The sequence below is a fragment of the Cervus canadensis genome, chromosome 27 (genome assembly GCF_019320065.1).
Source record: "Cervus canadensis isolate Bull #8, Minnesota chromosome 27, ASM1932006v1, whole genome shotgun sequence".
Taxonomy (NCBI): domain Eukaryota; kingdom Metazoa; phylum Chordata; class Mammalia; order Artiodactyla; family Cervidae; genus Cervus; species Cervus canadensis.
In genome coordinates this window covers 44,449,053-44,464,498 of record NC_057412.1, presented here as the reverse complement: position 1 = coordinate 44,464,498, position 15,446 = coordinate 44,449,053, and the positions used below count along the sequence as shown (strand labels likewise).

The following is a 15,446-nucleotide window of genomic DNA, read 5'->3' as shown; positions in this document are numbered from 1 at the left end:
ATGAAATAAGAAAGTCAAAATGAGGGCAATTGTAGAATTGATGCATCATTTAAATGGCTACTGTCTCTCTCAATATATGCAAGCAGCCATTTTCAGTGCATTATTTTTTGACTTTTAAGTGAGTGAGTGCTCAGTCATGTCCGACTCTTTACGACTCCATGGAAAGTAGCCTGCCAGGCTCCTCTGTTCATGGAATTTTCCAGGCAAGACTACTAAAGTGGGTTGCCATTTCCTCCTTCAGGGATCTTCCTGAGCTAGGGATAGAACCCAGGTCTCTTGCATCTCCTGAAGTGGCAGGCAAATTCCTTACCACTGCACCACTGTTTAGGACCATTTATATCTATCCTTAGCATCTTTTTGAGGTAAGTTTGCTATTTCTACTACTTAGATGTAAACAATTCCCATCCAATCCTGTGAAATTTGAATTGTTCTGTGACCTTGTGAATGCCAAGTTTTTACAAACCCCTTGTGTGTTTGAGAATTGTAGTTATCCATATATTTATCTTACATATTTTAATGGCTCAAATATCATATATTGATATTATGTCTATAATTTTTCATAATTGAGTAACACATTGATATTTCACCCTCTAGGATGAAGTAGATTGTTTTTTACATATTTTGAGACCAATTTATAGGTTGTATGAAATTTAAAATTCTTCTCTATTATTGGTGAGGTGCATTCTTTGGTATGATATCAATATAGCTATCCCATGTTTCAGTGTTTCAATTGCTTGGCATTTGCCTGACCCTTCTTTTTTCATTCTTTTAATATTGCCTTATGTAAAAGATTTTATTATATATATTTGTCTTTATATGTTATATTTTTATGTTATATATTATTTCTTTGAGTTTTTTCATTCTACTTTAGCTATTTTAAGATATTTCACCTAAAATGTCTATTATTTTAGACATTTGTTAGATATCTTTATTTTAGATGTATCATATTTTATAGTTTTTCTAAAAAGAATGTATAGGTGTACTTTCAATTCAATCTGACAAATTCTATTAACTAGAAAACTCAATCTATTTAAAGTTATTTTAATTATTTCAATGTTTGACTTAATTTTAACATAGTTTTCTCTGTTTTATTTTTCCATATTTTTTCTGTACCCTTTTTAATATTCCCTGAATTGATTTTTCAATTTCTTTCCTTTGCTGATTTAGAGACAACATATTTCAGTACTATTCTTCTCTTTTAGTGGACTCTTTAATATTTTTCTTGTATACTTACCATAAGAGACTTCCACACTAATCATGCTGCTATCATTTATCTGAGAAACAGAAAGGCACTAGACAACTTTATTTCTAATCATTCTCATAAATAATCTATTCTCATTTCACACTACATTATTGTCATTTATTGTAACTCTATCTTTAATTATTACTTTTAACCTATAGGTTACACATTATTGTTAGATTAGACAGTGATTGTGAGTTTATATTTACTCAAATGGTACTCATTTCCTTGATCATTCACCCTAGTCTTTCTTCCTATTAAAGTATATAACTTCAAACTTCATATTTTTGAGGATCATCAGTAACAGTTTATTTATGAATTTTTAAAAATTTCTTTGAAAATGCATTTATTTTCCTCAGTATTGAATAATTTAGCTGAAGTGTCAGCTGAAATGTCTGAAGTGTCACCATAATCTATCTAGTTATGCGTGCATACTAAGCTTCTTCAGTCATGCCCAACTCTGCGGCCCCATGGTCCATAGCCTGCCAGGCTCTCTGTCCAGGGGATTCTCTGGGCAAGAACACTGGAGTGGGTGGCCATGCTCTCCTCCAAGAGATCTCCCTGACCCAGGAATTGAACTCACGTCTCTTACACCTTCTGCAGTTGCAGGTGGGTTCTTTACCACTAGTGTCACTTGGGAAATCCCGCTGTAGATTTCTTTTTATTAATTCTACTTTGTATGCTTTCCTATTTATTAGAAATTTAATTATTTCATCAGTTTTGGAAAATTTTTAGCTAATGGCATTAGCTCTGAATAGTCTTCTTTAATTTTATGTCACATTTTCTTTTTAAATATCTATGCTTAATTTGAAGAGACATCACTTCAATTGAATGGGAAAAAAAATACCTGCTTACCTAACTTTTAATTTTACCATCATTTTAAGCTAATTTGTACACTTGATATTGACATTTATTGAGAATCTACTGTGTCAACCATTTTTCTCCAAGAATTTATCCTTTATAATAAATTCTTGATTGCTTTCAAAAGTAAGTATTTATTAAGAATCAGTTGTAATGCAGGCACTGTATTAGCTTTCTCCAAAGAAACAGAACCAATAGAATGTGTGTGTTTATTTTACATTTATGATATAATGTATATGACATTATTTTATATATAAATGAAAGAATTGACTCATGCCATTATGGAAACTTGCATGATCAAAATTTTCAGGGTGGACCAGAAGGCTTGAAGACACAGGAAAGCCAAGCCCACAGGTCTACTTTGAATACCGACAAGTTGGAAACTTACCGGTGCCAGTGTTTCAATTTGAGTCTGAAGTCCATCTGGTGTAGAACTAGAAAGACTCAATGATACCAATGAAGTAAAAAAGAGTATGCTGAATTCTCTCTTACTCAGGGGAGGCCAATCTTTCTGTTCTATTCAGACCTTCAACTGATTGAATAAAGCCCACTCACACTGTGGAAAGCAATATGTTTTGTCCAAGTCCATTGATTTAAATGTTAATCTCATCCAAAATCACCCTCATAGAAATATCTAGACTAATGTTTGACCAAATATCTGGGCCCAGCCAAGTTGGCACATAAAATTAGCCATCACAATCCCCATGAATACAGAAAGAAGAGAAATATCCTTGTGCATATGTGATTTATATCCTAATGGAGAAATTGAAGAATTAAATAGAAGACAAAAGAAAATTCAGAAAATGTTATGGTGGTGAGACGCATAAAATTAGTATATGTTTTGATTACATTTCAAGTAAAATACTTGATAAATTTTACTCCCTGAAATCTTTAATAATATGTATTATTAAAGTTAAAACATATGCCAAAAATGAATAGGATAAGCTAATGTTGCAGGTTGGGTTTTTACGGAAACAAAGTTTGGGTTACAAGATGCATATTAAAATCAACAACAATGAAAGTAAGGTGGAAAAAGGATAAGCCTCAGATAGAAGTTTAACTATGATAAAGGTCCAGCAAAACTTCAGCCAATCCAGTGTGGTGCACTAAAGCAGATGTTGTCTGTCAGACTTATTCTGTGCTAGACTGAAACAACAAGCCCTTTTTAGCCCCACATTGCACAGTCAACAACCTCAGGCCATTTTGGGGAGGGTATGACATTGACTGAAGTGGCTCCCTACTGCTGAAACAGATACTGAAGAAACTGCCCAGTAGAGACGGTCTGTTGACCACCCTCCCTGTAGGTGGGGAGCAGATCCTTCCCTGATGGGGAATCTGTACGTCACCTTTCTGTGTCTATGCCACTTCATGTTTGATTTCCCAATCGAGTGGCCAAAACATTGGAATAATTTGAACATTTCTCATGAGCTGTAAACAGTTATAGGTGCCACTATTCAGAGGAAAATCAACACGCTGACAAGCATGTAAAGAAGGAGATAATGTCTTCCTTTAGTATCTGGAATTTTGTGAAACACATAATTCAACTCAAATTGTTTTCAGCCACAATGAAATGTATTAATTCACATTAAAAAAAATTAGAGGCCAACTGGGTTTCAGAGTTTGTTAAGATTGTGTGACTCTATTATGACTTTAAGGATTCAACTTTGTTTTATAAAGTTCCGTTTTTTTTTTTTTTTTCAATGTTTGGTCCTCCAAATCTGCTTCACTCTAGCCTCATCTTCATAATCAATGAATAGCTGTCACTAGCAACTGGGAATATACGTTTCTAACATATCACTTTATGTCTAATTATCCACTGTTTTGTTATCATAAAATTATTTAGCTACAGTAGATGAATTTACCAGGACCATGCCTAATTTCAGCACTAGGACTAATTCAGCAAACACATATAATTTGGGAGGAAAAGGATTCATGTTAGAGATTCCACTATAGCATCCTCCCAAATTTGAGATTTTTTTTTTCCTTATTGTTAACAGTGATTGAAGAGATAACTAACAGGAGTTAAAAGGTGAGTTCTAACTTTTGAAGGAAGTGCAGATTAACTGACATCTAAGGTAAGGAAGGTTTTCCCGGTCCCTCAGTGGTAAAGAGTCCACCTGCAATGTAGGAGATGAGAGTTTGATCCCGGGGTTGGGAAGATTCCCAGCAGAAGGAAATGGCAACCCACTCCAGTATTCTTGCCTGGGAGATCCCATGGACAAAGGAGCCTGCTGGGCGGCAGTCCACGGGGTTGCAAAAGAATGGGATGTGACTTAGCAACTAAACAACAACAAGGTTAGGAAACTTCTATATCTGAGATTATAACATTGTACACTATTTTTGTTGTTGTTGTTCAGTTGAGACCTATTTTTTTTTTTTAACTGTAGTTAAGTAGAGGAAGATATGTGACAACTGATATGAACACACCTGCTAAGTTAGCTATCTATTGCTCATAGAAGTCTTTACCTTAGTTCATATAACAACTGATATAAAATTTGTCTTCCCCCAAAGAGATTCAGCATGTCTATAAAAACTCACTTTCATCTCAAAACCCAATAAACCTTTGATGGCCTGTTAACCAGACAGAATTATCTGATCATTTATTTTGATACATGAAGCTGGGTTATTTGTAATAGTTATTTTATTTTAGTATTCACAGAACAATTTCTGGAGGTTTGTCAAATAACATCTAAACCTGAATGCTTATACTGTGACTGACATTTGGTGCTCATAATTATTAAATTGTGCTAAGTTGAGCAAAAATGCATGCTAAACAAATTCATATTTTGTTGGATCAAACTATTTTTCCCCCCTATTTGTGTTATTTCAGTTATTTGACAAGACTAACTCTTTCAGAAGAAAAGAATCAAGCTTGCCCTTATTCAAAATAACAAAGAGAAAAGATAAAAATACAAAGAAAATCAGCAGATGGAAATGGAAGACCACGACCAAATCTCATCTAACATTTCTAAGACTAGTTCTTTTTTTTTTTTTTTCCTGTAAGGCCTTTCTAAAGAAAAATAATGCACAATTATACAGTTTCTATTAAAAGAAAAATGGCCTAGATTTTGCCCTTTGTCTTGTGGCATTTCAAATTCAACAGATCACTAACTTCTCTTTTTCACAGAAAGTGTATGTAGGGAAAAAGCTAAACTTCTTATTATACTGTCAGGAATAATATAAATCATGGCAAGTGTTTTAAAAGGAATAGTTTAATTTTTAAATGTGCTGTTGCTATTGGAAAGAATGATAAAGTTCACTGTTACCTGTACTGATGCTCAATCTTAATGCTTTCCTTTTGTTTTTAGTTAAAACTGAGATTTGCCCTGTAGTACCTCTAATATGCTTCTCTGTTGAAAATCACTATTGTTAGCATCTAATTGAACCCTTGCTTGTGTAAGAAAGCCTTACTGATATTACTTTTAAAGCTCATTATCATATATTTAAAAACGAATCAGTTCAGTTCAATCACTCAGTCGTGTCCAACTGTTTGTGACCCCATGAACCGCAGCATGCCAGCCTCTCTGTCCATCACCAAATGCCGGAGTCTACCCAAACACATGTCCATTGAGTCAGTGATGCCATCCAACCATCTCATCCTCTTCAATCCCCTTCTCCTCCTGCCTTCAATCTTTCTCACCATTAGGGTCTTTTCAAATCAGTCAGCTCTTCACATCAGGTGGCCAAAGTATTGGAGTTTCAGCTTCAGCACCAGTCCTTCCAATGAACACCCAGGACTGATCTCCTTTAGGATGGACTGGTTGGATCTCCTTGAAGTCCAAGGGCGTTCAGCTTTCTCTGTAGTCCAACTCTCACATCCATACATGACCACTGGAAAAACCATAGCCATAACTAGACGGACCTTTGTTGGCAAAGTAATGTCTCTGCTTTTTTTAATATGCTGTCTAGGTTGGTCAAAACTTTCCTTCCAAGGAGTAACTGTCTTTTAATTTCATGGTGGCAATCACCATCAGCAGTGATTTTGGAGCCCCCAAAAGTAAAGTCAGCCACTGTTTCCACTGTCTCCCTATCTATTTGCCATGAAGTGATGGGACTGGATGCCATAGTCTTAGTTTTCTAAATGTTGAGTTTCAATCCAACTTTTTCACTCTCCTCTTTCACTTTCATCAAGAGGCTCTTGAGTTTTTCTTCACTTTTTGCCATAAGGGTGGTGTCATCTGCATATCTGAGGTTATTGATATTTCTCCCAGCAATCTTGATTCCAGCTTGTGCTTCCTTCAGCCCAGCATTTCTCATGATGTACTCTGCATATAAGTTGAATAAGCAGGGTGACAATATACAGCCTTGATGCACTCCTTTTCCTATTTGGAACCAGTCAGTTGTTTCATGTCCAGTTCTAACTTTTGCTTCTTGACCTCTACACAGATTTATCAATAGGCAGGTCAGGGGGTCTGGTATTCCCATCTCTTTCAGAATTTTCCACAGTTTATTGTGAGCCACACAGTCAAAGGCTTTCATGTAGTCAATAAAGCAGAAATCGATGTTTTTCTGGAACTCTGTTGCTTTTTCGATGATCCAGGGGATGTTGGCAATTTGATCTCTGGTTCTTCTGTCTTTTCTAAAATGAGCTTGAACATCTGGAAGTTCTCGGTTCACGTATTACTGAAGCCTGGCTTGGAAAATTTTGACCATTACTTTACTAGCGTGTGAAATGAGTGCAATTGTGTGGTAGTTTGAGCATTCTTTGGGGTTGCCTTTCTTTGGGATTGGAATGATATCTGACCTTTTCCAGTCCTGTGGTCACTGCTGAGTTTTTCAAATTTGTTGATATATTGAGTTCAGCACTTTCACAGCATTATCTTTTAGGATTTGAAATAGCTCAACTGGAATTCCATCACCTCCACCAGCTTTGTTTGTAGTGATGCTTCCTAAGGCCCACTTGACTTCACATTCCAGGATGTCTGGCTCTAGGTGAGTGTGAGTGATCACACCATCGTGATTATCTGGGTCATGAAATCTTTTTTGTACAGTTCTTCTGTGCATTCTTGCCACTTCTTCTTAATATCTTCTGTTTTGTTAGGTTCATACCATTTTTGTCCTTTATTGAGCCCATTTTTGCATGAAATGTTCCCTTGGTATCTCTAATTTTCTTTAAGAGATCTCTAGTTTTTCCCATTCTGTTGTTTTCCTCTGATTCTTTGCACTGACCACTGAGGAAGGCTTTCTTATCTCTCCTTGCTATTCTTTGGAACTCTGCATTCAAATCAGTAAATCTTTCCTTTTCTGCTTTGATTTTTGCTTCTCTTCTTTTCACAGCTATTTGTAAGGCCTCCTCCAACAGCCATTTGGAGAGAAGGCCCCTGGCCAAATTTTGGCTCCTCTTTTTATGTTTTTTCTTTTCCCCATGGGCCTGCCCTATGTAAATTGGGCTAGTCAGGAGTGCTGTTTGTTTTACCCGAGGTCCTCACTCTGGTCCTCGGGCTTTCCTTTGTTGTATTTTCATGGACTTTTCCCTACCTTGACTTTTAGTCACCAGCACTCTGGATTCCTCTTTCCTATTCTAACTACTTAACATCCCCCCCCCCCCGCCCCCCAGAGCCATTTGGCTTTTTTGTATTTCTTTTTCTTGGAAATGGTCTTGATTCCTATCTCCTGTACAATATCATGGACCTCCATCCATAGTTCATCAGGTACTCTATCTATCAGATCTAGCCCCTTAAATCTGTTTCTCACTTCCACTGTATAGTCATAAGGGATTTGATTTAGGTCATACCTGAATGGTCTAGTGGTATTCCCTACTTCAATTTAAGTCTGAATTTGGCAATAAGGAGTTCATGATCTGAGCCACAGTCAGCTCCCAGTCTTGTCTTTGCTGACTGTATAGAGATTCTCCATCTTTGGCTGCAAAGAACATAATCAATCTGATTTTGTTGTTGACCATCTGGTGATGTCCATGTGTAAAATCTTACAGCCCTCGGAGGGACCAGTGTTACAGCACCGTGTTACAGCTCAGTTTCATTTAGAAAGTGAGGGAAAATACATCCTCGATGCATGAGGGCATGCCAACCCAAAAGAAGCGAAGTGAAGAGAGGCCCCTGGCCCAATTTTGGCTCCTCTTTTTATGTTTTTTCTTTTCCCCATGGGCCTGCCCTATGTAAATTGGGCTAGTCAGGAGTGCTGTTTGTTTTACCCGAGGTCCTCACTCTGGTCCTCGGGCTTTCCTTTGTTGTATTTTCATGGACTTTTCCCTACCTTGCCTTTTAGTCACCAGCACTCTGGATTCCTCTTTCCTATTCTAACTACTTAACATCCCCCCCCGACGCCCCCCAGAGATAGGAGGCCCAATTCTTTGGGAATAGGGGCCTCGAGGTCTCTCTGGCTACTTTCTGCTGGACTGGGACAGTGAGGGGCATTGGGCCTCCCGCTCTTGCTAGTCTCAATCCTCAGAGTCCTTATAGTGGTGTCCATTTAAGGGTGAGTGATATTTTCTGTGGTCAGCTGTGGTTTTATATAGCCTTGTTGAACTGGCACTGCATGTTGTAGCTTGTTGACCTGGGCAGAGACAAAAAAGGTTAGACAATTGCTATTACATGTTACAATCACAAGCAGCATCAATATGGTGATGACAGGGACTAGTTGTGGCATTAGCCAACTCCAAATTTCCCATCACCAGGAGGATCCCCCAAAGAGAGATTGTAGCCACCCCAAGAATTCTCCAGCTTGCTCTTTGAGATCCTGTAGGGTCTGAATGTTTTTCTTGAGGACAGTAAGACTTTTCCAAACTTAGCTGAAGGTATTTACCCAGAAACAACCCATCTTATTCAAGATGGCTCAAGTCCCTCCTTGTTCAGGGATCAGAATATCTACCTCCTGTCTGTTTTGGAGTACAGCCCCTGAGAAGCTGTGTTGGCTCTTCAGAGCTGTCCTGAGAAATCTTATCCTCAGAAACTTAATTTTCAGGGTGTTCATTAGAATGGCACTCATTTGTAGCCCTGGATAGGTATCTGAGATCTCCCAGGGGCTCACAGGTGTATTTAGTGTCCTCTTCTGTTTTTTTCCATGGCTTGACTCATGAGTAGTGAATCCAGGATTCATGTCCTGGTACCTTGACTGCTGTGGAGTTAGAAAGTATTACAGGGTAGGGGCCCTTCCATGTGGGCTGGAGTTGAGCCTTTGGGGACCCACCTTTTCAGATTTTAATTAGGACTTGAGTTCCTGGAGCATATAGTGGTGACTCTTTAGAAAATCTTTTGTGTCCTGGTTGACACCTCACAAGCGTATATCCTGTTGGAATTGCTCAATGGCAATGGTATAAGACCAGAGGGTCTGAGCCTCTGGATCTAGGAAGAGGTCACTGACATAAACAAAAGGCCTCCCATATAGCATCTCATAAGGACTAAAACCAACCTGTTCCTTAGGGACAATATGGGTGCAGAGGAGAGCTCTTGGTAAAGCCTCCTTCCATCCCAGGAAGGTCTCCTGAGTTATCTTTTTTATCACTGATTTTAAAAATTGGTTGGCTCTTTCTACTTTTCCTGAAGACTGAGGCCTCCAGGCATGATGGAGATAATAAGTAATGCCCAATGCTTTAGAGACACCTTGGGTGACCTTAGAAGTGAATGATGTCCCATTGTCATTTTGTAATGACCTGGACAGACCAAATGATTTCATGGAGCAGTTTTTTTTTTTTTTTTACCACCTCCTTGGCCTTCTCAGTCCAGGTGGGAAAGCCTTCAATCCATCCTATGAATGTATCCATCATGGCTAATAGGTATTTTTTTCCTTGAGAAACTGGCATCTGGGTGAAGTCCATCTGCCAGTCCTCTCCTGGGTAGGTCCCACGTTGTTGGACAGGCGGGGCCATCTGGGGTCTTTGAACTCCTTGGAGGTTGTTAATTGGCAAGTGGGACAAGAGGAGACCACTTGCCTTATAGTTGTTTGGAGGCCTGTTCCTCTGAAGGACCTTTCTAGTAATCTTTGGAGGGCCTTTTCCCCGAAATGAGTGGTAGCATGTAAGGAGTTAACAAACTTCTGTTGGAGGTTCCCAGGCAGAAAAAGGAGTCCCTTCTTTTGAAACCATCCCCAAATGATCTTGAAAGCTCTCACTGTTAGCTTTAAGAGTCTCACCTTCAGTATATGAAGGAGTTTCTGGCAAATTAGTCTGTGGAACTAAGGTGGCAACCCCTATTAGGTCATGGTTCTGTAGCGCTGCTCTCTTAGCTGCCTGATCAGCTGCTTGGTTCCTTTGTGCCACTTCTGTGCTCCTTTTTTGGTGCCCTTTACAGTGGGAGACTGAAACCTCAGCGGGCAGATGGACTGCCTCTAAGAGCCTAAGGATTTTATCACCATATTTGATTGGGGACCCTCGGGTGATCAAGTGGCCTCTTTCTTTCCAAATAGCAGTGTGTGCATGTAGCACCATAAAGGCATACTTGGAGTCAGTGTAAATGGCTACTCTTTTTCCCTTTCCCAGTTCTAAAGCTCGAGTCAGGGCTATGAGCTCAGCTAATTGGGTTGAAATACCTGGAGGCAAAGGTTTAGACTCTATGGTCTCAAAACTGGAGACTACTGAATATCCAGCTCTTTTTTCCATCCAAGACAAAGCTGCTTTCTTTCATCAGTGTACCAGACTTCCTCAGGATTGGTCAGAGGATTTTCTGACAATCCTTCTCCCTGTTTTGTCCAGTGGTCCAAGGTTTCTAGCAAAAGTAAAAGGGGAGAGAGCCCTCAGGGGTAGGCAGGAGGGAGGCAGGGTTAAGAACCTCACAAGGGGATACAGTCAGGCCTGGATTTTCTACCAGCACTACTTGATATCTGAGGATTCTTTGATCAGACATCTATAAATGGCCTCTCCCATTTAGGAGTTGTTCCAGTTGGTGGCTGGTAAAACTAGTTAGTTTGCACCCAAAAGAGAGTTTCAAAACATCTTTTTTGTTTGTTTGTTTCAGGATTGCAATAGCTGCAGGTTTTCGAAGGCAGGGAGGCCAGCCTCGGGTGGTTGGGTCAAGCCTCTTGGATAAGTTAGCTACAGGCTGGGTCTCAGGTCCTAACGTTTGAGTTAACACTCCCAAGGCTATTCCTTCTTTTTCATGGGCATAAAATTGAAATGCTTTTTCTGGATCTGGCAACCTCAAGGCAAGTGCTTGAGTTAAGGCTTATTTTACTGTAGCCTCTGCCTTCTCTTGAGGAATTCCCCACATCAGTGGGATTGAATCATCCCATCCCTTCAAGCTCTCATATAAGGACTGGGCAATTAGACCATAGTTGGGTATCCAGATTCTACAGTACCCAGTTAGCCCCAGGAAAGCTTGCAATTGTTTTCAAGTCGTCAGGGAGAGCAACTGGAGGATTCCTTGTACCCGATCAGAGGACAGCCTCCTGGACTTGTGTGTCGTCTGAACTCCTAGGTAAGTGACCTTTGTTTTGACCATCTGTGCCTTAGCACGGGAGACTTTATATTCACTCTCTTGCCAAAAGTTTAGAGCCTGAATTGCATGTTGTTGGGCATTTTTCTCATCTGATGAGTAGCTTAGTAGATCATCTACATATTGCAATATTTTCCAATTAGGCCCCAGGTCCAGATCTAGGAGATTCTGGCTAAGAGCCTGCTCAAACATGTGGGGGATATCTCTGAGCCCCTGAGGTAATACCGTCCAAGTCATCTGTTGGTGTTTTTCTCCTGGAGCCTCCCACTCGAAGGCAAAAAGATATTGGGATTCTTTCGCCAGTGGTATGAAAAGAATGTATCTTTGAGATCCAAGACTAAACCACTTGGCACAGGGTGGGATTTCTCCAAAGATTACATAGGGACTGGGTACGGTGGGATGGACAGGGACGACAGCTTCATTTATGATCCAGATATCTTGAACCATTCTCTAGGTTCCATCCTTTTTCTTTATAGGGAGGATCAGGGTGTTATATGATGAACTGGAGGGGACCAGTAGCCCACAGGCAAGGAATTTATTTATTAGAGGAAGTAGTCATTCCCGAGCTGCTCTTCTGAGGGGATATTGTTTCTGGATAGGACACTGAGTGGGATCTCAGAGGACAATGATGACTGGTTCAGCTTGGTGGGCTCGTCCAGGAGTCCCCTAGTCCCACAGCTGGATGTTAATTTTGTTCTCCCATAGTTTTTGGTCCCTCTCTATTGGAGAGGGTGTAATGGGTTCTTCAGTAGTAACCAGAAGCTGAAGGGCTCTAGGGGCTGAAAAGCTTCCCATCACAAGGGTGGTTCCCAGTTTAGTGAGTATCTCTTCCCAATAAGGGGGTAGGACACTCAGGGACCACCAGAAACTGGTGGGGAGATATGTGTCCATCCCAGCAACAAAGAAGTACTCGGGTGAATCTTTTAGTAACTGTTTTTTCCTATAGCATCCAAAATGGTACAGGTTTGGGAGGAGCAGGCTCCAGAGTAGAAGGTCAGGATAGAATAAGTAGCTACTGTGTCAACAAGAAGTTCTTGGACCTACCTGCCACATCCCGTTGCACACTTGGCTCTAGCCCCGTGACAGTTGTCTGTGACAGGTGGCTGGCTAGAGTGGGCTGCTCCAGACTTGTTAAACCATCATGAGGGAAGACTTGGTGCTTGACCTGGAGGAGCTTGGGTCCTGAGGACAGAATGCCGCACAATGTCCCAATTGATGTCATTTGTAGCAAACCATTTTATAAGACTTGTCATGGTTTGGACACTTTGGTCCAATGCCCTGCCTGTCTACAGATTAGGCATTTGCCTGATGCTTTGTCCTTCAAAGACTCGGGGTTTGCCATAGGGCTCCCCTGGAAGGAGGCCAACATCTGGGCATGCCTTGTCTCTTTGTTTTTCTCCTTTTCCTGGGCCTCGGTCTCCTACTCCTGTCTTCTGTTATAAAAGGTATTGGTGGCCATCTGGACCATCTCATCTAAAGAGGCAGCAGGGTCCTCCTGCTGTAGCTGCTGTAACTTTATCCTGATGTCTGATGCACATTGGGACAGGAATTTGTCCATTAAAATCATCTGTCCCTCATAAGAGTCTAAGTTCAGATTGGTAAACTTTTGGAGGGCTTCTTTTAGACTTTCCAGAAAGGCAATGGGGTTCTCTTTGGATTCCTGAGTTATTGCTGAGATGGGCATAGTCCCACAACTAACAGGCTTCCTTCTATTTCCATGGGTGAACTTCCTTAGGGGTGAGTCTTTCTGAAGCTTATCCTACCCAATACTGTTGCAACCTGAGAGCCAGGTGTCCGCAGGTCAGGGTGCAGATCCCCAAGAAGGCTGAGGCATGACAGCCTCCTGGAGATCAAATCCCCAGGCAGGTCAAGGTGTGACAGCCTACTGAGAATTGGGTCCCTGGGGAGGTCGAGACATGTCGACTCCTGGGACCACTGGACTGGCAGATCCCCGAGCAGGCTGACCCATGACAACCTTTCAATGACCAGATCCCTAGGCAGTTTGAGGCAGGTCAACCTCCTAGGACCCCCGGGCTGGAGTTGGGCGTCTCCAGGGTCTCCAGTGTGACCAGTGCTGGGTAGAATTAAGGGGTTGTTATCTTAACTCATTGCTGGTTTGTCTACTGTGTGTGGATGGGAATAGATATTGTGATGTAAAGCAATACAAGTCTGTGGCCTGAGACTGGGAACCTGGTGAAACAGCCATAAGCCTTATCTATTTATTGCTCTAAGGGAAGGTAAGTCACAGATTTATTCCCCTAGTCTTCTATAAGAGCAGTTAGGGTGTTTCCAGTGGTGAACATTTTGTTGTCATAGAGCCACTGTAGATAATAATAGAAGTAATGACAGAGGAGTGGGTTATCTGCTCCTGTTATGTGGCATTAGAATATTTTAATAATCTGGGTATTTTAATAAGTTGTCTACAAGGGGGCAGTGTCCTGGTTGCAGGAGTTAGTAAGTGGCTTAATAACAAATTGATAAAAGGCAACAGATCAGATGTTCCATAAAAGTGGAGTGGGGATTTGATCCGGGGGTATGTTTGTAATTTTAGGAGAAGGGTGGTAAGGGTTTAGGCCCAAATGGTCTGCAGGGCTAACTCCCAAAGTGGCAAAAATTATCCCTGGAAGCCCAATTGCCTTTGAAGGGATGCCAACAGATGGCCTTCTAGCAGGCATTGTGTGCCCGTCATCCGCCCTATCAGGTCCACTGAGAGATGCTGTTGTTGCACATGTTGTAGGAAACATGGAAGATGAAGGCCTGAATATCCAGAGGGATTGGATATTATACAGTATTTCCCTCCCAAGGGCCAGCTATTTTCTGGTTGTCCCTTCAGAAGATTGTAGAGGCAACATTGTGGGTCTGGACAGGGCTCGGGAAATGAGCTTGAAACAGGAGGGAAGGGGGCAGGGCAAAACTTTTGAAAGAATGACATAGCCCAAGGGCATAACATAAACTGATTAAAGTCAAATGGGTCCAAGATGAAAAGTCAAATTCAACTAAACCTTGATCCCCAATCTGTAAGCTGAATTATACACCCAGAGGTGGCAGGACAGTTGCAAGGCACTGTCAAAAGACAGAGGAATGGGTGTTTCCCCAATGGTTGGGATGGTTCTCTCACTCATTAGCATAGGAATTCACCCAGCTCAAAAAAACTAGCCATACCACATTTCATGGCCACAGCAGCACTTTCCCTCTGCAATGGTCCACACCCTGCAGAGTGCTTCTCTGTGAATCTGAACAAATCCACCTTTTGCCTATCGCTGTGTCTCTCACTGAATTTTTGCAGTGAGACACCAGAGCTTGAGCTTCATTAGGTCCTGAAGCCAGGCATCACGGATTTTGGCTGGGCTCAAGTCCCGGGAGAGAGGAGCTAAAGGAGATGGAGGGAAAAGCAGTGGGGAAAATGTGCTGAGGAATCCCCTTCATAACCTGCCAGAAAATCTGCTAAATACCTGACCTGCGCTCTCAATTTTCATTGGCCTGATCCTTGGCACAAAGAAGATTAAGGATAGAAGAACCCCCACCCGCTCGGGCAATAGCTACTGGGGCCCATCAGATAGTGGAGCCTTTGTGACACAGAGGAGTAGCCCCTGCCAGAGTCCCTCGATTGCATCCACTGCAGCTCACCTGTACACGGTGAGGGGGGTGGGGGGTGGCGGTGGTTCAAGGAACCAAGAGAAGAGAGGTTGTACAGGAATTAAGATTTTGTTAGGCATACATCCTTCCGGTCATAAGAGTGAGAACCTGCTTTCTTAACCGGAGGTCTTCTGGAACTTGAGACTGAGCTGCGTGAGCTTTTGGCTGAGTTTGTTTTCTGTTGTCCTGATTCCCAGCACACTGGGCCTCTTGCCACTTTCCCTGAGCTGGGTTTTCTTCACTTCAGCTTCCACTGCAGGAGCTTTCACCGAGTTGGGCTCCTGCCATTGGCCTCCTCCTTGCAGAGGCGAGCTGAGGTTGTT

The 15,446-nt window shown here is 41.4% G+C and overlaps 1 protein-coding gene across 1 annotated transcript in view; it reads right to left on the bottom strand.

Annotated features, from left to right (window-relative positions):
* The window catches only part of LOC122428773 (ubiquitin-associated protein 1-like), a 182,131-nt gene extending 166,928 nt beyond the window's left edge, over window positions 1–15,203 (bottom strand). Inside the window, 3 exon segments of the mRNA XM_043448876.1 lie at window positions 12,532–12,669; window positions 13,374–13,561; window positions 15,115–15,203. Coding sequence (XP_043304811.1) covers window positions 12,532–12,669; window positions 13,374–13,561; window positions 15,115–15,203 — 415 coding nt within the window.
* Between the last annotated feature and the right edge of the window lie 243 nt (window positions 15,204–15,446).